At 38.3% G+C, this 22578-nt stretch overlaps 1 protein-coding gene across 2 annotated transcripts; it reads right to left on the bottom strand.

The window, feature by feature from the left end:
- Nucleotides 1-438: 438 nt before the first annotated feature.
- Nucleotides 439-22258, bottom strand: poc1b (POC1 centriolar protein B). Of its 2 annotated transcripts, none has more exons than XM_062043028.1 (12): nucleotides 21825-22258; nucleotides 21535-21619; nucleotides 19809-19980; nucleotides 16993-17172; nucleotides 13326-13433; nucleotides 13131-13246; nucleotides 12942-13075; nucleotides 11041-11109; nucleotides 6934-7086; nucleotides 6773-6847; nucleotides 3684-3890; nucleotides 439-1997 (listed from the first exon to the last, which is right to left on the bottom strand). In XM_062043028.1, exons 1-12 carry the CDS (start codon nucleotides 21837-21839, stop codon nucleotides 1770-1772), a joined length of 1542 nt encoding a protein of 513 aa, XP_061899012.1. In that variant the 5' UTR covers nucleotides 21840-22258; the 3' UTR covers nucleotides 439-1769. The 2 variants fall into 2 exon arrangements, with proteins under 2 accessions (XP_061899012.1, XP_061899011.1); XM_062043027.1 differs by having other exon boundaries at nucleotides 440-1997; nucleotides 3684-3893.
- Between the last annotated feature and the right edge of the window lie 320 nt (nucleotides 22259-22578).

Raw genomic sequence — 22578 nt, 5'->3', positions numbered from 1 at the left:
CAAGATCTTGGGTTTAGGGGAACCTGCTTGTCGTGACGGAGCGGTTGTTGCTGGACACCCGACGGACTCTTGGGAGAAGAAGGAGTGCCGCGTGCCTGGCGACCCTTTTCTGTCGAGGACGTGAAGATATCTACTTATTCGGAATTATGACAACAGGACATGTGCTGATTGGAGTAAGCGTTGCTCTGGTTTGTCGACAAATTGGAAGTTGCTGGCAGTCTTCAAAGTACCCCAAAGCTGCCACAAATGATTGGAGGATGCGGGAAGAACTGTGGACACTTGTGATTTTGGATCACATCGGACTGTCTGCCCCTGCAGGTTTGAGGACCAGTCATAGACAATTTAGAGTGAAAAGCACATTTTATTTTCACTCGCATACAAAACATTCTAACTTGGATTGTTTCCCTGGCTTGGAGACTCTCCCGAAGGACAGTGCGGCGAAGACACAACAAACTCCCTTCTTGTCTCTCATGGACACACACCTGTTGTTGTTGACTTTGGACTAGCGACTGCACGACATCAAGGCCACGGAACAGAGACACACTGCAGGCTTACACACAAACATGCATCCACAAAAATATACGCCACACACATACATACCCCACCCCGCAATCCAACGCCCTCGACGCAAATCCCATAGGCGTGATGAAAGGATGGTCAGCGCATCAGAGCTGCGGCCTACCACCATGACCCCGCACTCCCTTCCCTCTGTTGCTAGATATCTCGAGATGTATGTTGTAATATGTATATGTGCTTTGCTATGGAGGTTTTTTCCCACTCCAGACTGAGCTCCCTTAGGAGCCCAGTCTAGATTGTATTTCTTTACTCATCCTTCCCCAGCGTTTTACCTTTTTCCCCATCGCCTTGTGGCGACCCATCAGCGTTCCTGTTCTGTAACCCTGTACACTGTTTGTTTGTCTAATCTTGAACGGGTTTGTGCTGAAAACAAAGTTTCGTTGTACTTGTGCAATGACAATAAAGACCTATCTTATCCTATCCTATCCTGTCAAGAAAACAGAATCGCCAGGACGTCAATATGTTGTTGTCAAGAAAACAGAATCGACAGGACGTCAGTTTGGTGTTGTCGAGAAAACAGAATCACCACGATGTCGGTTTATTGTTGTCAAGAAAACAGAATCACCAGGAAGTCAGTTTGTTGTTGTCGTGAAAACAGTATCACCATGACGTCAGTTTGTTGTTGTTGTGAAAACAGAATCACCAGGACGTCAGTTTGTTGTTGTGAAAACAGAATCACCAGGACGTCAGTTTGTTTTTGTTGTGAAAACAGTATCACCAGGACGTCAGTTTGTTGTTGTTGTGAAAACAGAATCACCAGGACTTCAGTTTGTTGTTGTCAAGAAAACAGAATCACCAGGACGTCAGTATGTTGTTGTTGTGAAAACAGAATCGCCAGGACTTCAGTTTGTTGTTGTGAAAACAGAATCACCAGGACTTCAATTTGTTGTTGTCAAGAAAACTGAATCACCAAACGTCAGTTTGTTTTTGTTGTGAAAACAGAATCGCCAGGACTTCAGTTTGTTGTTGTCAAGAAAACAGAATCGCCAGGACGTCAGTTTGTTGTTGTCAAGAAAACAGAATCACCAGGACGTCAGTATGTTGTTGTTGTTGTGAAAACAGAATCGCCAGGAGTTCAGTTTGTTGTTGTCAAGAAAACAGAATTGCCAGGACTTCAGTTTGTTGTTGTCAAGAAAACAGAATTGCCAGGATGTCAGTGTCCAACCTGTCATGTGAGTACCTTAAATGTCCACTTAAGTGGGCGTCTGTTGTACTGCTTGCCCTGAGTCTTGTCCTGAAGTCAGCTGCTCCTCAAGTGGGTGGTCTGTCCCACCGCTAGCTCCTCCTTCCGTTGGTTGCGCTAACGCGTCAGTCCCACCGCTAGCTCCTTCTAGCGCGACATGGGAGGTGAGCGTACCCGGAAGACATTCCTGCAACTTGTCCTCCGTCGTCGTGATACGATCCTCCAGCACCGACACTGTCTGTGGACACACAAGATACCTATTGCTTTTGGGCACCTGAGACACATCTAACAGGTCTGACCTTGGACACCACCTCCCACAAGCATCTTGGCTGGAGAAAAATCAATAGAAGATTTGTATCAGTTGAAGTATTAGATTTAAAACCAACAGAAGTTTTGTATAAGTTGAAGTATTATAATTAAAATCAATAGAAGTTTTGTATCAGTTGAAGCATCAGAATTAAAAGCAATACAAGTTTTTTTATCAATAAAAGTATTATATTTAAAATCAATAGAAGTTTTGTATCAGTTTAAGTATTGGAACTAAAATCAATAGAAGTTTTGTATCAGTTGAAGTATTGGAACTAAAATCAATAGAAGTTTGTTCATAAGTAAAAATATTATATTTAAAATCAATAGAGGTTTATTGGTAAAAGTATTACATTTAAAATCAATAAAAGTTTATTGGTAAAAGTATTATACTTGAAATCAATAGAAGTTTATTCTTAAAATATTATATTTAAAATCAATAGATGTTTATTAGTAAAAGTGTGAGATCAAAAATCAATAGAAGTTTATAAGTAAAAGTATTATATTTAAAATCAATAGAAGTTTATAACTAAACGTACTATACTTGAAATCAATATAAGTTTATTATTAAAATATTATATTTAAAATCAATAGATGTTTATTAGTGAAAGTGTGAGATCAAAAATCAATAGAAGTTTATAACTAAACGTATTATACTTGAAATCAATAGAAGTTTATTATTAAAATATTATATTTAAAATCAAGAGATGTTTATTGGTAAACGTATTATAATTAAAATCAATAGAAGTGTATCAGTAAAAGTATTATATTAAAAATCAATAGAAGTTTATTGGTAAAAGTATTATATTTAATATCAATAGAAGTTTATCGGTAAAAGTATTATATTTAAAATCAATAGAAATTTATCAGTAAAAGTATTATACTTAAAACCCATAGAAGTTTATTAGTAAAAGTATTATACTTAAAATCAATAGATGTTTATTATAAAAGTGTGAAATCAAAAATCAATGAAAGTTTAATAGTAAAAGTAATATATTTAAAATCAATAGAAGTTTATTGGTAAAAGTATTATAGTTCAAATCAATAGAAATATATCGATGAAAATATTACATTTAAAATCAATAGAAGTTTATTGGTAAAAGTATTATATTTAAAATCAATAGAAGTTTATTGGTAAAAGTATTATATTTAAAATCAATAGAAGTTTATTGGTAAAAGTATTATATTTAAAATCAATAGAAGTGTATCGGTAAAAGCATTATATTTAAAATCAATAGACGTTTATCAGTAAAAGTATTATATTTAAAATCAATAGAAGTTTATCAGTAAAAGTATTATATTTAAAATCAATAGAAGTTTATATGTAAAAGTGTTATATTTAAAATCAATAGAAGTTTATCGGTAAAAGTGTTATATTTAAAACCAATAGAAGTTTATTGGTAAAAATATAAAATTTAAAATCAACAGAAGTTTATAAGTCAAATATTATATTCAAAATCAATAGAAGTTTATAGGTAAAAGTATTATATTTAAAGTCAATAGAAGTTTATAGGTAAAAGTATTACATTTAAAATCAATAGAAGTTTCTTATTAAAAGTATGAGATGTAATCAGTGTGAGATTGAAAATCAATAGGGTGCTTGTGAAGGGGGACGTACCCGCGTGAGGACGTCCAGCTGTTGGACGATGTGCTGCAGGATGGAGTTGAGGACGGGCGAGGGACGTAAGGTGTCTCCAGGTGTGTCTTGGTGTCTTCTTCTCTCCTCGTGCACTTCCTGTTTGGTCTTCTGCTCCTCCTCGCTGGTGTCCTCCTCCACGGCATCCACATCCTCCACAGCGTAGTGGGCGAGGTCAGCGTTGTGACGCTGCTGGTGAGGAGAAGATTCAAACATCTCTTTGTGATATTCAGAATCACATACGAGTGCACATGTTGCCCGTCCCCTGAAAAGAGGTGGAGGGGTCGCACTAATATACAATGAAAACCTTAACCTTAGCTCTAAGCTAAGTAATATCATTTGAGGTCTGTCACACCGCTACCTCTCTATTTGGCTGTTATCTATCGCCCCCCATGGGCCCTATTCCGACTTTATCAGTGAACTTTCAGAGTTTGTTGCTGATCTAGTGACGCATGCAGATAATATAATTATAATGGGGATTTTAATATCCATACGAATGCCCCGTCATACCCTCCGTGCATGGCGCTCCAGACTATAATTGATAGCTGTGGTCTTACACAAATAATAAATTAACCCACACAACGGTAATATGATAGACATAGTCCTTGTCCGGGGTGTCACCACCGCCAAAGTTATGTTACTCCCGTACACTAAAGTAATGTCCGATCACAACCTTTTTTTTTCCCATTTCCTTTATTCATTTATTTCAGGCAATGACATATTAAAAAAAGTACAAGGTATCACCTTGTAGAACACATAAATCAATATAATGCAAAAGGTAATGTACAGTATGTAAGCATGATGATCCAGTTTTGCCTGGGATTTAAAAAAACAAGATTTGTCAAATAATAATAAAGAATTAACAAACATAATATATAACAAATAATAAAAAATGAATAAATATTAAAGAATGCATACATATAATAATAAATAATGAATAAATATAATAATAAAGAATGATTAAATATAATAATAAAGAATGAACAAATATAATAATAAAGAATGATTAAATATAATAATAAAGAATGAATAAACATAATAATAAAGAATTAATAAATATAATAAATATTAAACAATATAACAATAAAGAATGAACAATATAATAATAAATAATAAATAAATATAATAACAAAGAATGAATAAGTATAATAAGAACCTTCATTTAACGACAGTATAACCTTCTAGTCACATGTAGCTACAGTAAAAACGCCATAGAACTCCAGTGGAACCTTAATTTAACGACAGTAGAACCTTGTAAAACACATGTAACTACAATAGAATCTTGTAGAACACATGGAACTACAGTATAACCTTCATTTAACGACAGTATAATCTTCTATGCACATGTAACTACAGTACAACCTTCATGTAACTACTGTAGAACCTTGTAGAACACATGTGAGTACAATATAACCTTATAGAACACATGGAACTACAGTGGAACCTTCATTTAACGGCAGAATAACCATATAATAACAGTAGAACCTTGTAGCACTACAGTAGAACCTTCTAAACACACGTATCTACAGTAGCACTTTCATGAAACAGTAGAACCTTCTAGAACACATGGAACTACAGTAGAACCTTCATTTAACGGCAGTATAACCGTCTAGACACATGTAACTACAGTAGAACCTTGTAGAACACATAAGTACAGTAGAACCTTCATGGAACTCTATTAGAACGACAGTAGAACCTTGTAGAACTACAGTAAAACCTTCTAAACACACGCATCTAAAGTAACACCTTCATGTAACAGTAGAACCTTGTCGAACACATGGAACTCCAGTAGAACCTTCATTTAATGACAGTAGAACCTTGTAGAACCTTCTAAACAGGTGTATCTATGGTAGCACCTTCATTTAACAACAGTAGAACCTTCTAAACACATGTGTCTACAGTAGCACTTTCATGAAACAACAGTAGAACCTTGTCAAACACATGGAACTCCACTACAACCTTACATTAACAACAGTAGAACCTTGTAGAACACATGTAATTACAGTAGAACCTTGTATAACACATGTAACTACAATAGAACCTTATAGAACACATGGAACTACAGTAGAACCTTCATTTAACGACAGTATAACCTTCTAGACACATGGAACTACAGTAGAACCTTCATGTATCTACAATAGAACCTGGTAGAACACATGGAACTCCAGTAGACCTTCATTTAACGACAGTATAACCTTGTCGAACACATGCAACTACAATATAACCCTGTAGAACACATGTAACTACAATATAACCTTATAGAACACATGGAACTCCAGTAGAACCTTCATTTAATGACAGTAGAACCTTGTAGAACCTTCCAAACACATGTATCTACAGTAGCACCTTCATGAAACGACAGTAGAACCTTTTCGAACACATGGAACTCCAGTACAACCTCACATTAACGACAGTAGAACCTTGTATACCACATGTAACTACAATAGAACCTTATAGAACACATGGAACTACAGTAGAACCTTCATTTAACGACAGTACAACCTTCTAGACACATTGGAACTATAGTAGAACCTTCATATAACTACAGTAGAACTTTGTAGAACACATGGAACTCCAGTAGACCTTCATTTAACGACAGTATAACCTTGTTGAACACATGTAATTAAAATATAACCTTATAGAATACATGGAACTACAGTAGAACCTTCCTTTACGCCAGTAGAACCTTTATTTAATGACAGTAGAACCTTGTAGAACACATGTAACTACAATAGAACCTTATAGAACACATAGAATTACAGTAGAACCTTCATTTAACGACAGTATAACCTTCTAGACAAATGTAACTACAGTAGAACTTTCATGTAACTCCAGTTAAACCTTCACCTAATGACAGTAGAACCTTGTAAAACTACAGTAGAACCTTCTAAACACATGTATCTACAGTAGCACCTTCATGGAACTCCAGTAGAACCTTCACTTAATGACAGCAGAACCTTGTAGGACCGTCATGCTAGTACAGTAGAACCTTGTAGTAACTAGAGTGTGAGATCAGCATTATAGCACAATGATTGTTAAGAGAGTGGACAGGTGACAAGATGGCGACTCACCAGGTGACGTTCGGCCTCCTGCAGCACCACGATGTGCGGCTCAGGTGTGTGTGTGTCTGCCAGAGATGCAGCGACCTGCGAGGACACACACACACACTTTTATATGAAAATTGAAATAGAAATATTTAAAGATGACCGTCACCACGGCGACGGCAAGTGACCTGGACGTCAGAAGGATACGTGGAGTGAGGGTGGGCGGTCCTTGGCTGGATGTCGGTCAGGTGGGGCGGGGGATAGGACACGGACCTCCTGCTGTGCTGCTGCAGGACTTCATTGTAGGACTTGGTGTCAAAGTTGGTCTTCCACAACATCACCTGTAGGACACCAGCAGGAGAACATCCATGAAGATGACTTTGGAACGAGAACATCTGACATACCCATCATCCATGAGTGATATCAGTCGATACCATCACATGTATCAACTGTTACAATGTATTTATGCTGACAATATTTTAACATTATTTCTTTTAAGACATACAATAGTTGGATCAAAACCAAGTCAATAGTACACAATAACTTCAGAAAGTCAAAAGTACTATCTACTACTCTTTTAAATACTGTAGTTTTTACCTTCAAAGTCCTCGCGTGTACAGGGAATTATTCCCTCAGTTTGTAAATATGAACCACAACAATAAAAAAAAAAAAGTATTTTGTTAAAATAAAAATATCCACCTACTCACTCGAGAATCGGTCATATATTGATACTACCCTTCGTATCGATATCGGCAATTTTTGGATGAAACTGATCCTCCTCTTACATGTGTTGTACTGATTGGGACAATGCTGACTCAGCAAGACGTGTTGATATCTTGTTATCTCTATGGCTTATTCATTTCCTGTTCATATCTGCTTCCTTTCTGCTGTCTCCTGCTTCCATCTACACTTATACAAAAATTTAAAAATGTAATGAAAAACTAAAATAAATAAATAAATAAAATGAAGAGTGGATATTCAGACACAACTAAGGGGCTAGTATGTCCCGTATCTTAATGTATCATGCATCATCATGAATCATCATGTATCATCATCTATCGTCATGGTTCGTCACATATCGTCATGTATCATCACGCATCGTCATGCATCGTCATGTATGATCATGCATCGTCCTGTATGATCATGCATCGTCCTGTATCATCATGTATGATCATGCATCATCATATATAGTCATGTATCATCATATATCATCATGCATCGTCACGTATTGTCATGTGTCATCATATATTGTCGTGCATTGTCACATATCGTCGTGTATTGTCATACATGGTCATGCATCGTCACATATCGTCGTGTATTGTCATGCATCGTCGCATATCGTCGTCACGCATCATCATGCATCATCACGTATCGCCATGCATCGTCACACATCGTCGTCATGCATCGTCACGTATCGCCATTGCATCATCATGTATCTTCACGTATCACCATGCATCATCATGTATATCATGCATCGTCACGTATTACCATGCATTGTCATGTATCGTCAAACATCATCATGCATCTTCACATATCCCCATGCATCGTCACATATCCCCATGCATCGTCACGTATTGTCACATATCGTCGCCGCGCATCATCATGCATCGTCACGTATCGCCATGCATCGTCACGTATCGTCATGCATCGTTACGTATCGCCATGCATCGTGCATCGTCACATATCGCCATGCATCGTCACGTATCACCATGCATCTTCACATATCCCCATGCATCGTCACGTATCGTCATGCATCGTTACGTATCGCCATGCATCTTCACATATCCCCATGCATCGTCACGTATCGTCACATATCGTCGCTGCGCATCATCATGCATCGTCACGTATCGCCATGCATCGTCATGTATGTCACATTTCGTCGTCATTCATCATCACGTGTTGCCATGCGTCGTCACGTATCGCCATGCATCGTCACGCATCATCACATATCGCCATGCATCTTCACATATCCCCATGCATTGTCACGTATCGTCATGCATCAAAATGCATCGTTACGTATCGCCATGCATCATCATGCATCGTCACGTATCGTCACATATCGCCATGCATCGTCACGTATCACCATGCATCGTCACGTATCGTCATGCATCGTTACGTATCGCCATGCATCTTCACATATCCCCATGCATCGTCACATATCGTCGCTGCGCATCAAACATCGTCACGTATCGCCATGCATCGTCATGTATGTCACATTTCGTCGTCATTCATCATCACGTATTGCCATGCATCGTCACGCATCATCACATATCACCATGCATCATCACATATCACCATGCATCTTCACGTATCCCCATGCATCAAAATGCATCGTTACGTATCGCCATGCATCATCATGCATCGTCACGTATCGTTACATATCGCCATGCATCGTCACGTATCACCGTGCATCTTCACATATCCCCATGCATCATCACGTATCGTCATGCATCGTTACGTATCGCCATGCATCTTCACATATCCCCATGCATCGTCACGTATCGTCACATATCGTCGCTGCGCATCATCATGCATCGTCACGTATCGCCACGCATCGTCATGTTTGTCACATTTCGTCGTCATTCATCATCACGTATTGCCATGCATCGTCACGTATCGCCATGCATCGTCACGCATCATCACATATCGCCATGCATCTTCACATATCCCCATGCATCGTCACGTATCGTTAGCATCAAAATGCATCGTTACGTATCGCCATGCATCATCACGTATCGTCACATATCGCCATGCATCGTCACGTATCACCATGCATCTTCACATATCCCCATGCATTGTCACGTATCGTCATGCATCGTTACGTATCGCCATGCATCTTCACATATCCCCATGCATCGTCACGTATCGTCGCTGCGCATCATCATGCATCGGCACGTATCGCCATGCATCGTCATGTATGTCACATTTCGTCGTCATTCATCATCACGTATTGCCATGCATCGTCACGTATCGCCATGCATCGTCACGCATCATCACATATCGCCATGCATCTTCACATATCCCCATGCATTGTCACGTATCCCCATGCATCAAAATGCATCGTTACGTATCGCCATGCATCATCATGCATCGTCACGTATCGCCATGCATCGTCACGTATCACCGTGCATCTTCACATATCCCCATGCATCGTCACGTATCGTCATGCATCGTTACGTATCGCCATGCATCTTCACATATCCCCATGCATCGTCACGTATCGTCACATATCGTCGCTGCGCATCATCATACATCGTCACGTATCGCCATGCATCGTCATGTATGTCACATTTCGTCGTCATTCATCATCACGTATTGCCATGCATCGTCACGTATCGCCATGCATCGTCACGCATCATCACATATCGCCATGCATCTTCACATATCCCCATGCATCGTCACGTATCCCCATGCATCAAAATGCATCGTTACGTATCGCCAAGCATCATCATGCATTGTCACGTATCGTCACATATCGCCATGCATCGTCACATATCGCCGTGCATCTTCACATATCCCCATGCATCGTCACGTATCGCCATGCATTGTCACGCATCATCACATATCGCCATGCATCTTCACATATCCCCATGCATCGTCACGTATCCCCATGCATCAAAATGCATCGTTACGTATCGCCATGCATCATCATGCATCGTCACATATCGCCATGCATCGTCACGTATCACCGTGCATCTTCACATATCCCCATGCATCGTCACGTATCGTCATGCATCGTTACGTATCGCCATGCATCTTCACATATCCCCATGCATCGTCACATATCGTCGCCGCGCATCATCATGCATTGTCACGTATCGCCATGCATCGTCACGTATCGCCATGCATCGTCATGCATCATCACACATCGCCATGTATCGCCATGCATCTTCACATATCCCAAAGCATCGTCACGCATCAAAATGCATCATTACGTATCGCCATGCATCATCATGCACCGTCACGTATCGCCATGCATCGTCATGTCACACTTCGTCGTCATGCATCATTACGCATCATCACGTATCGCCATGCATCATTATGCATTGTCACGTATTGCCAAGCATACTCGTGTATCGCCATGCAGTCCTGTATCGCCATGCATCGTCACGCATTATCATGCATCGTCACGTATATCTTCATGCATTGTCACGCATCATCATGCATAGTCACGTATATCGTCACGCATCATCGCGCATTGTCACGCATCGCCACGCATCGCCATGCATAGTCACGTATCGCCATGCCTCGTCAGGTATGGCCCTGCATGAGGAGCGGCGACTCCAAGCACCAACCTTGGCGTCCAGTCCGGCAGAAGCAAAGAGGTCTCCCTCGGTGGAAAAGCAGACAGTGAGCACGGCGCCCTGGAAGCAGGAAAGACAAAAGTGGTTTTTGAAGTTACTTTCCTCCGCACAAACGTCTTCCTGCAGAACTGAAGAAACATCCATAAAACACTTGAAGCAAGAAAATAGGAGAAGAACAAACAGGAAACGCTGTCAAAGAGCGCACACCTGTGCCAGGGTCTACCTCCCAATCCGGACCAGCCCCAAAATATCATCCCTTCTTCCTTATTTTACTGGGGACTATTTCCTGAGAACCAGGACCAGGACTCTCTGAGCTATGTTGCTCTTGATCTTTGGCAGAACCAGAGTCACCCAAATCCATGACTTTTTTGGCACACACCGAATCCCGCCGGTCCTACCAGACACCGAGTCACATCAAATCCAAGGGTGCCATGTTACGGTACCTGGCTTGTGTGTGACGTCATGCCTGATTGCTATATATATATATATATATATATATATATATATATATATATATATATATATATATATATATATATATATATATATATATATATATATATATATATATATATATATATATATATATATATATATATATATATATATATATATATATATATATATATACATATATATATACATATACATATATATATATATATACATATATATATATACATATATATATACATATATATATACATATACATATATATATATATATATATATATATATATATATATATATATATATATATATATATATATATATATATATATATATATATATATATATATATATGTGTGTGTGTATTTATACATTTTAATACTGCAGGGAAAATAATGAATATTAATAACGTGTGTTTTAGATTCGCATACGTGTGTTTTAGATCTGTGTTGTAGATCACTGCATGTAAGCAATGATATTACAGACCTTCGATCCCTCAGGCGGTACTGGATCAAAAAGCGATATCAGTGTGTAAAGGATATCACCATATGGGCTCAGGAACCCTTCAGAAAACCACTGTCAGTAACTAGTTTGTCGCTACATCTGTAAGTGCAAGTTAAAACTCTACTATGCAAAGCGAAAGCCATTTATCAACAACACCCGGAAACGCCGCCGGCTTCGCTGGGCCCGAGCTCATCTAAGATGGACTGATGCAAAGTGGAAAAGTGTTCTGTGGTCTGACGAGTCCACATTTCACATTGTTTTTGGAAACTGTGGACGTCGTGTTCTCCGGAACAAAGAGGAAAAGAACCATCCGGATTGTTGTAGGTGCAAAGTTGAAAAGCCAGCATCTGTGATGGTATGGGGGTGTATTAGTGCCCAAGACATGGGTAACTTGCACATCTGTGAAGGCACCATTAATGCTGAAAGGTACATACAGGTTTTGGAGCAACATATGTTGCCATCCAAGCGACGTTATCATGGACGCCCCTGCTTATTTCAGCAAGACAATGCCAAGCCACGTGTTACAACAGCGTGGCTTCATAGTAAAACAGTGCGGGTACTAGACTGGCCTGCCTGTAGTCCAGACCTGTCTACCATTGAAAATGTGTGGTGCATTATGAAGACTAAAATACCACAACGGAGACCCCCGGACTGTTGAACAACTTAAGCTGTACATCAAGCAAGAATGGGTAAGAATTCCACCTGAGAAGCTTCAAAAATGTGTCTCCTCAGTTCCCAAACCTTTACTGAGTGTTGTTAAAAGGAAAGGCCATGTAACACAGTGGTAAAAATGCCCCTGTGACAACTTTTTTGCAATGTGTTGCTGCCATTAAATTCTAAATTAATGATTATTTGCAAAACACAATGTAGTTTCTCAGTTGGAACATAACATTTCTTGTCTTTCATTCGGCTCCAAGAACACGTCCATAGCTGAGACCTTATGTCCGTGCAGGGTGTAGATGAGGCGTCCCTCCAACAGGTCCAGCATCTTGATGGTTCCATCGCTGGAGGCGCTGATCATGTAGTTATCAGACGGGTGGAAGGAGAAGCTGTTGATGCTTGCACTGTGGACTTCAAAGACACCATCATTTCCTGGACATCTCCTACTATTATTAATATTATTTACCTTGGTAGTGCTGGATCAGCTTGTTGGTGCGGATGTCCCAGATCCTTAGTGTGCTGTCCGCCCCCGAGGCCGCGATGCAGGTGCCTCTGGAGTTGAAGTCCACAAAGGTGGCTGATCTGGAACATGAGGAAGACAGCTGAGCTCAGAAGTGCTGACACGGAAGAAAAGCAAAGAACGTTTGTGGGTTCTGTTTACCCGCGGTAATCGGTGAAGCAGTTGATGCAGTGTTTGCTGGACGTGTCCCACAGTCGCACGCTCCGGTCGTCCCCGCAGGACACGATGAGGCGGCCGTCGGGAGAAAATCTGCACGCCAACAAGTCCCAAGCGGCACTTTTAACAACACGGTTACAAAAAGCTACCGCAGGTGTGGACTGCGGACATGTGACATTTGCCAACCGATCCACTCTTTTGAACGGCTCCTTTGAGTGAGCCATGAGATGCCATTCCCTGTTTTTATTTTCCACATGCAGATATACTGCCGGCAATTGTCCACACTACTGGAAAATGATTCATACTTAAAGGAAACATTTGGAGTCACTTATTTCTATTAAAAAATGTATTAATTATACACACATATATATATATATATATATATATATATATATATATATATATATATATATATATATATATATATATATATATATATATATATATATATATATATATATATATATATATATATATATATATATATATATATATATATATATATATATATCCATCGATCCATTTTCTTCGCTTGTCCCTTTCATATATATATATATATATATATATATATATATTATATATATATATATATATATATATATATATATATATATATATATATATATATATATATATATATTATGGCTGCAACTAACGATTAATTTGATAATCAATTAATCTGTCGATTATTGCTTCGATTAATCGATTAATAATCGGATAAAAGAGACAAACTAGATTTCTATCCTTTCCAGTATTTTATTGAAAAAAAACAGCATACTGGCACCATACTTATTTTGATTATTGTTTCTCAGCTGTTTGTACATGTTGCAGTTTATAAATAAAGGTTTATTTTTAAAAAAAAAAAAAAATTTAAATAATAAAAAAAGTTGCCTCTGCGACCAACATAGAGCCAACGAATCGATGACTAAATTAATCGCCAACTATTTTTATAATCGATTTTAATTGATTTAATCGATTAGTTGTTGCAGCCCTAATATATATATAGAATAGAATAGAATAGAAAGTAATTTATTGATCGCTGGGGGAAATTCAGATACATACATACATACATATATATATATATATATATATATATATATATATATATATATATATATATATATATATATATATATATATATATATATATATATATATATATATATATATATATATATATATATATATTCGCCATATATATATATATATATGTATATATATATATGTATATATATATATATATATATATATATATATATATAAATAAATGATAAATGGGTTATACTTGTATAGCGCTTTTCTACCTTCAAGGTACTCAAAGCGCTTTGACAGTATTTCCACATTCACCCATTCACACACACATTCACACACTGATGGCGGGAGCTGCCATGCAAGGCGCTAACCAGCAGCCATCAGGAGCAAGGGTGAAGTGTCTTGCCCAAGGACACAACGAACGTGACTAGGATGGTAGAAGGTGGGGATTGAACCCCAGTAACCAGCAACCCTCCGATTGCTGGCCCAGCCACTCTACCAACTTCGCCATATATATATACATATATATGTGTATGTATGTATATTTATATGTATATATATATATATATATATGTATATATATATATATTAGGGCTGCAACTAACGATTAATTTGATAATCAATTAATCTGTCGATTATTGCTTCGATTAATCGATTAATAATCGGATAAAAGAGACTAACTAGATTTCTATCCTTTCCAGTATTTTATTGAAAAAAAACAGCATACTGGCACCATACTTATTTTGATTATTGTTTCTCAGCTGTTTGTACATGTTGCAGTTGATAAATAAAGGTTTATTAAAAAAAAAAAAAAAAAAAAACTTTTTTTTTTTTTTTTTAAAAAGCCTCTGCGCATGCGCATAGCATAGATCCAACGAATCGATGACTAAATTAATCGGCAACAATTTTTATAATCGATTTTAATCGATTAGTTGTTGCAGCCCTAATATATATATATACACACACATATAAATTATATATATATATATATATATATATATATATATATATATATATAAATTATATATATATATATATATATATATATATATATATATATATATATATATATATATAAATTATATATATATAATATATATATATATATATATATATATATATAAATTATATATATATATATATATATATATATATATATATATATATATATATATATATGTACATAAAAAAATTTTTTTTTTAATATATATATATATTTAAAAAAATATATATATATATATATATAAATATTTCCACACACACACACACACACACACACACACACACACACACACACACACACACACACACACACACACACACACACACACACACACACACACACACACACACACACACACACACACACACACACACACACACACACACACACACACACACACACTCAAACTAGGGTTGTCGAAATAAATTTTGGTCCCGGTACCAAAATGTATTTCAATGCTTTTCTAAATAAAGGGTACCACAAAAAATGGCATGATTGGCTTTATTTTAACAAAAAATATTTAGGTACATTAAACATATGTTTATTATTGCAAGTTTGTCCTTAAATAAAATAGTGAACATACAAGACGACTTGTCTTTTAGTAGTAAGTAAACAAACAAAGGCTCCTAATTAGTCTGCTGACATATGCAGTAACATATTGTGTCATTTATCATTCTATTATTTTGTCAAAATTATGAGGGACAAACTGTAAAAAATTTATTATTAATCCACTTCTTCATTTACTGTTAATATCTGCTTACTTTCTGTTTTAACATGTTCTATCTACACTTCTGTTAAAATGTTATAATCAATTATTCTTCTGTTGTTTGGATACTTTACATTAGTTTTGGATGATACCACACATTTAGGTATCAATCCGATACCAAGTCGTTACAGGATCATACATTGGTCATATTCAAAGTCCTCATGTGTGCAGGGACGTATTACCTGAGTTTATAAACATAATATGAATTTTAACAAAAGGAAAAAAGATTTTGTGACGATAAAAAATATAGATGTAATCATAGTAGTATTGACTAGATAGATACGCTATTGTACTTGGTATCATTACAGTGGATGTCAGGTGTAGATCTACCCATGGCATTTGTTTACATTTAGGAGCACTAACTTTTGTTAGCGGTGACGCCGGTGAGCTATTGTATCCTCCTACGGTGTGTAGTGAAGCATGTTTAGCTATTCCTCGTCCTGCAGTGATAATGATACTTGTAAGAAACTTACTTTATTTGTCGCCATGGAGGCCAGAATTAGTGACTTAGAAGTAGCTAAAACACTGTTTGTTCTCCCTTTTCTGTCTACAATCTGTTTCTGCTTGTAAGTACTCTGTGTGTGCGTTGCAAAACATGCTCCTCTGCTCGTAAAAAAAGGGGAACCAGTACTTTTCAAACAGATTATAGTACCAATTTTGATCCATTAGTACTGTGATACTATACTAGTACCGGTATACCGTACAACCCTAATATATACACAAACACACATATACATATATATGTACATATATACACACACAATTGTTATTATTGTTACAATAAGATGCAATCGTGGAGACGTAAAGAGTGCAGGTGTTAAAGATTCCTGTTTGCGGGTGTTGCTGCTTACCTGGCACATCGCACCCAGTTGGTGTGCTGGTTGAGCGAGTAGACAAAGCATCGGCGGCTGACGCTCCACACCTTCACGGTCTTGTCGTCGGACGCCGTCACTAACTTCTCGCCGTCGTTGGAGAAGGCGACGCTGCGCACGGTGGCCGTGTGCGCCTTGAACACCGTGGACTCTCCTTTCCTGTCAGGCGCACAGGGGGGCGGAGTTCTATATTTGTATGTTATAAATATATTAAAAATGGGACTGGTAACGTTAACGCATGTGATTAATCACATATTCATTGGCATTAATCACGTATAAACACAGATTAATTGCATGATTTATTTGAATGACCTTAACTGTGGCTGTTTACCTGAAAGGTGTGTTGTTGTAGTGTACGTCACTGATGAGGTCAATAAGACGTGATGATGCAATCACTAAATAATGACTTGGTTTGAACTGTTTTGAATAAATAAAACTAGAGATGTCCGATAATATCGCCTGCCGATATTATCGACCTAAAAATGCTTTAAAATGTAATATCGGAAATTATCGGTATCGTTTTTTTTATTACCGGTATCGGGTATATATATTTATTTATTTTTATTTTTATTTTTTTTAAAGTTAAATCAACATAAAAAACACAAGATACACTTACAATTAGTGCACCAACCCAAAAAACCTCCCTCCCCCATTCACACTCATTCACACAAAAGGGTTGTTTCTTTCTGTTATTAATATTCTGGTTCCTACATTATATATCAATATATATCAATACAGTCTGCAAGGGATACAGTCCGTAAGCACACATGATTGTGCGTGCTGCTGGTCCACTAATAGTACTAACCTTTAACAGTTAATTTGATTCATTTTCATCAATTACTAGTTTCTATGTAACTGTTTTTTGTATTGTTTTACTTTCTTTTTTATTCAAGAAAATGTTTTTAATTTATTTATCTTATTTTATTTTATTAATTTTTAAAAAAAAGGACCTTATCTTCACCATACCCGGTTGTCCAAATTAGGCATAATAATGTGTTAATTCCACGACTGTATATATCGGTATCGGTTGATATCGGTATCAGTTGATATCGGTATCGGTAATTAAATAGTTGGACAATATCGGATATCGGCAAAAAGCCATTATCGGACATCCCTAAATAAAACATTTTAAAATGTTTATGTATGATATTACAAAAGTAAAATTGCTTTGATATCCAAATATTGGGCTTTTTTAATTTAAATTTGAAAATAATTTTAATTGCAAGTCATTATTTGCTGCAATTAATTGCAATTAAATCGTTTGATAATTCAATTAAATAGTATTGAAAAAAATTGAAAAAAAATCCCTTAGAGACAGGGTGAGAAGCTTTGCCATCCGGGGGGAGCTCAAAGTAAAGCCACTGCTCCTCCACATCGAGAGGAGCCAGATGAGGTGGTTCGGGCATCTGGGCAGGATGCCACCCGAACGCCTCCCTCTGGAGGTGTTTAGGGCACGTCCAACCGGTAGGAGACCACGGGGAAGACCTAGGACACGTTGGGAAGACTATGTCTCCCGGCTGGCCTGGGAACGCCTCGGGATCCCCCGGGAGGAGCTGGACGAAGTGGCTGGGGAGAGGGAAGTCTGGGTTTCCCTGCTTAGGCTGCTGCCCCCGCGACCCGACCTCGGATAAGCGGAGGAAGATGGATGGATGGATGGAAGTATTGAAAAAAATATAGTAAAAAAAATCTAATAGTCAATTCAAAAGTGTGATTGATCTGATTTTAAAAGTGCATCATTTTTACCTTTGGCACTTATTTTACCACCATAGAGTGTGTACAGTTTGTTGTAATAAATAAGATTAAATAAAATGTTGGTTAATGAAATACAAAAATCCTCACATTTATTGATGCCAATTGAGTCCAATATTTGAAGTCAAAGCATAATAATTGTGTAAATGTAACAATAAGTGTTTCCGGTACATTATGATTGTGTAAGGTACTTTTTTGAAACCTTTATTTTGTTAGCGTAGCCCGACTGGATGTTGCCCACAGCGCTGTTATTGTGAAGGGGAGAAGTGTTGTTCTGAGCTTGAAGAGTTAAAAAAAAAATCCTCTCAAATTGCGACCACCGTTTGTACATTGATGTTACATCCATGATGTCGTTCACAACAACACAACAGATGAGGTGTGTTGTGGGTGTGTATGATTGTTTGTACATTGATGTTACATCCATGATGTCGTTCACAACAACACAACAGATGAGGTGTGTTGTGTGTGTATGATTGTTTGTACATTGATGTTACATCCATGATGTCGTTCACAACAACACAAGAGATGAGATGTGTTGTGTGGATTATAATTTTTTGTACATTGATATTACATCCATGATGTCGTTCACAACAACACAACAGATGAGATGTGTTGTGTGGGTATGATTGTTTGTACATTGATGTTACATCCATGATGTCGTTCACAACAACACAACAGATGAGATGTGTTGTGTGGGTATGATTGTTTGTACATTGATGTTACATCCATGATGTCGTTCACAACAACACAATAGAGGAGATGTGTTGTGTGGGTATGATTGTTTGTACATTGATGTTACATCCATGATGTCGTTCACAACAACACAACAGATGAGATGTGTTGTGTGTGTATGATTGTTTGTACATTGATGTTACATCCATGATGTCGTTCACAACAACACAACAGATGAGATGTGTTGTGTGGGTATGATTGTTTGTACATTGACGAGGAGCCAAAATGGAAATTAAAATTTAAAATGACTAATTGTCCAGCCATATTGTGTCTTTTAACTTTAAGTTTGAAGAGGGTAGTTAAAGACGACCTACATGGACGGCTTCCACAGTCGCACCATCTTGTCCTTGGACGAGGTGGCCACCAGGCTCCCCACCGGGCAGAACTGGACCGCAGTGACGGTGTCCTGATGGTTGACAAAGCGCAGAGACCTCCCTTTGGGGGACAGATTCCAGACCATCAAACTCTTGTCCGCGGAGCCTGTGGCTGAAAGACCGGAGAAATGTCATCAAAACTTAAGTAGGCTGTAGATAAATCTAATTAATGATGTATAGTCACTACAGTGTAGTGACTATACATCATTAATATACAGACTATACACATGGGCCCAGGAAAAAACAGGGTTTCCCTGACATCTACAAACCCCAAAACCAGTGAAGTTGTCACGTTGTGTAAATGGTAAATAAAAACAGAATACAATGATTTGCAAATCCTTTTCAACTTATATTCAATTGAATAGACTGCAAAGACAAGATACTTAGCGTTCGAACTGGAAAACGTTGTTATTTTTGGCAAATATTAGCTCATTTGGAATTTGATGCCCGCAACAGGTTTTAAAAAAGCTGGCACAAGTGGCAAAAAAGACTGAGAAAGTTGAGGAAAGCTCATCAAACACTTATTTGGAACATCCCGCAGGTGAACAGGCTAATTGGGAACAGGTGGGTGCCATGATTGGGTATAAAAGCAGCTTCCATGAAATGCTCAGTCGTTCACAAACAAGGATGGGGCGAGGGTCACCACTTTGTCAACAAATGCGTGAGCAAATTGTTTAAGAATAACATTTCTCAACCAGCTATTGCAAGGAATTTAGGGATTTCACCATCTACGGTCCGTAATATCATCAAAAGGTTCAGAGAATGTGGAGAAATCACTGCACGTAAGCAATGATATTACTGACCTTCGATCCCTCAGGGCGTACTGCATCAAAAAGCGACATCAGTGTGTAAAGGATATCACCACATGGGCTCAGGAACACTTCAGAGAACCACTGTCCGTAACTACAGTCGGTCGCTACATCTGTAAGTGCAAGTTAAAACTCTACTATGCAAAGCCAAAGCCATTTATCAACAACACCCACAAACGCCGCCGGCTTCCCTGGGCCCGAGCTCATCTAAGATGGACTGATGCTAAGTATAAAAGTGTTCGGTGGTCTGACGAGTCCACATTTCAAATAGTTTTTGGAAACTGGGGACGTTGTGTCCTCTGGCCAAAAGAGGAAAAGAACCAGCGCAAAGTGTAAAAGCCAGCATCTGTGATGGTATGGGGGTGTATTAGTGCCCAAGACATGGGTAACTTACACATCTGTGAAGGCGCCATTAATGCTGAAAGGTACATACAGGTTTTGGAGCAACATTTGTTGCCATCCAAGCAACGTTATCATGGACGCCCCTGCTTATTTCAGCAAGGCAATGCCAAGCCACGTGTTACAACAGCGTGGCTTCGTAGTAAAAGAGTGCGGGTACTAGACTGGCCTGCCTGTAGTCCAGACCTGTCTCCCATTGAAAATGTGTGACGCAATATGAAGCCTAAAATACCACAACGGAGACCCCCGGACTGTTGAACAAAGTGTAAAAGTGATGACGTCATGTTGACCACGCCCCTCGCCACGCCCACACCACCCAGGCAATCTGGAGTAAACACTGTATACTGTACATGTACTGTATATCTGCAGAAATCAACAAGCCACGTCTTATAGGCGTGATTATTTTATTATTAAAAGTTTGCTAGACTCGAAGAATAAAAGAAGGACAGAATAGTTACCCAGTTGTTTGGAGTTGGGACTGAAATGTGCACAAGTGACAGCATCCGTGTGGCCCTTCAACACCCTTTCCATGCAGGGGTCGTCCTGCGACGAACACAAACGTATTCCGTGTGTTTGTCATGGTTTCTGCACAATTTTTAAGCAATCTTGAAGAACAAAACCGCAGCAAGCAGCGGGAGGGTTGACGTAAGAAAGCGAAACAAGTTACTTGGCACACATTTAGCTCGCATCAGTCAACGACTTCTTTATTTTCATCCGTCAAGACGTCCATAGTCGTGACCAAACTTACCAACACTGAAGCCATGGTGAGCCTGGAACTTGTTTATCCTGCTTCCTCCATGACAGTCAAAACTTGGCGCCCTCGCCGTGCTCCGCAGACCAGACCAGTCGAACTCAGATCAAACAACAACGCCAACATTGTGAGCGTTTGCATTAGAATTGAGAAACATCGCTGCACTTTGCATGCAATTGACCTTTTTCCTCACTCGGAAAGTTGAGTCAACATCGCGAACAAGCCCGCTGCATTCGTGTACAAATGACTAGGGCACGTCGAGTGACAGAATCACCCAAAATAGGTGACGAAATGACTTCATACCCGGCGAAAATATGCCAAAGATGATGTATTCGCCTCGTATATGAAGTAACGCGTCCTTCGACGCTTAGCAACCACACTAGCCTACTGTTTTTCACCTGGGACAGTATCGGCGTCTGCTATTGGCTGGAAAAAGTTCAGCACTTTCCAATGGCGTCTGTGATTGGTTGAAAAAAGTCCAGCACTTCCTAATGGCGTCGGTGATTGGTTGTAAAAAGTCGACACGTCCCAATGGCGTCTGTGATTGGTTGGGCAAAAGTCAGCACTGCCCAATCAGCGCTTCGATTGAAGAGAGGTGACAATTCTAGGGCTTCGGTTGAAGTTGCGTTACTAAAACGCGGTAAATGTTCATTTGTTGGTTCATAATAATCCAAATTATCACTGGGATACACGGAACTTGCCTATTTCTACGAGGCGTTAAACTCAAAATATTACTGCACGCGTTACATCG

The sequence above is a fragment of the Entelurus aequoreus genome, linkage group LG03 (genome assembly GCF_033978785.1).
Source record: "Entelurus aequoreus isolate RoL-2023_Sb linkage group LG03, RoL_Eaeq_v1.1, whole genome shotgun sequence".
Lineage (NCBI taxonomy): Eukaryota > Metazoa > Chordata > Actinopteri > Syngnathiformes > Syngnathidae > Entelurus > Entelurus aequoreus.
This window is presented reverse-complemented; position numbering and strand designations above follow the sequence as displayed.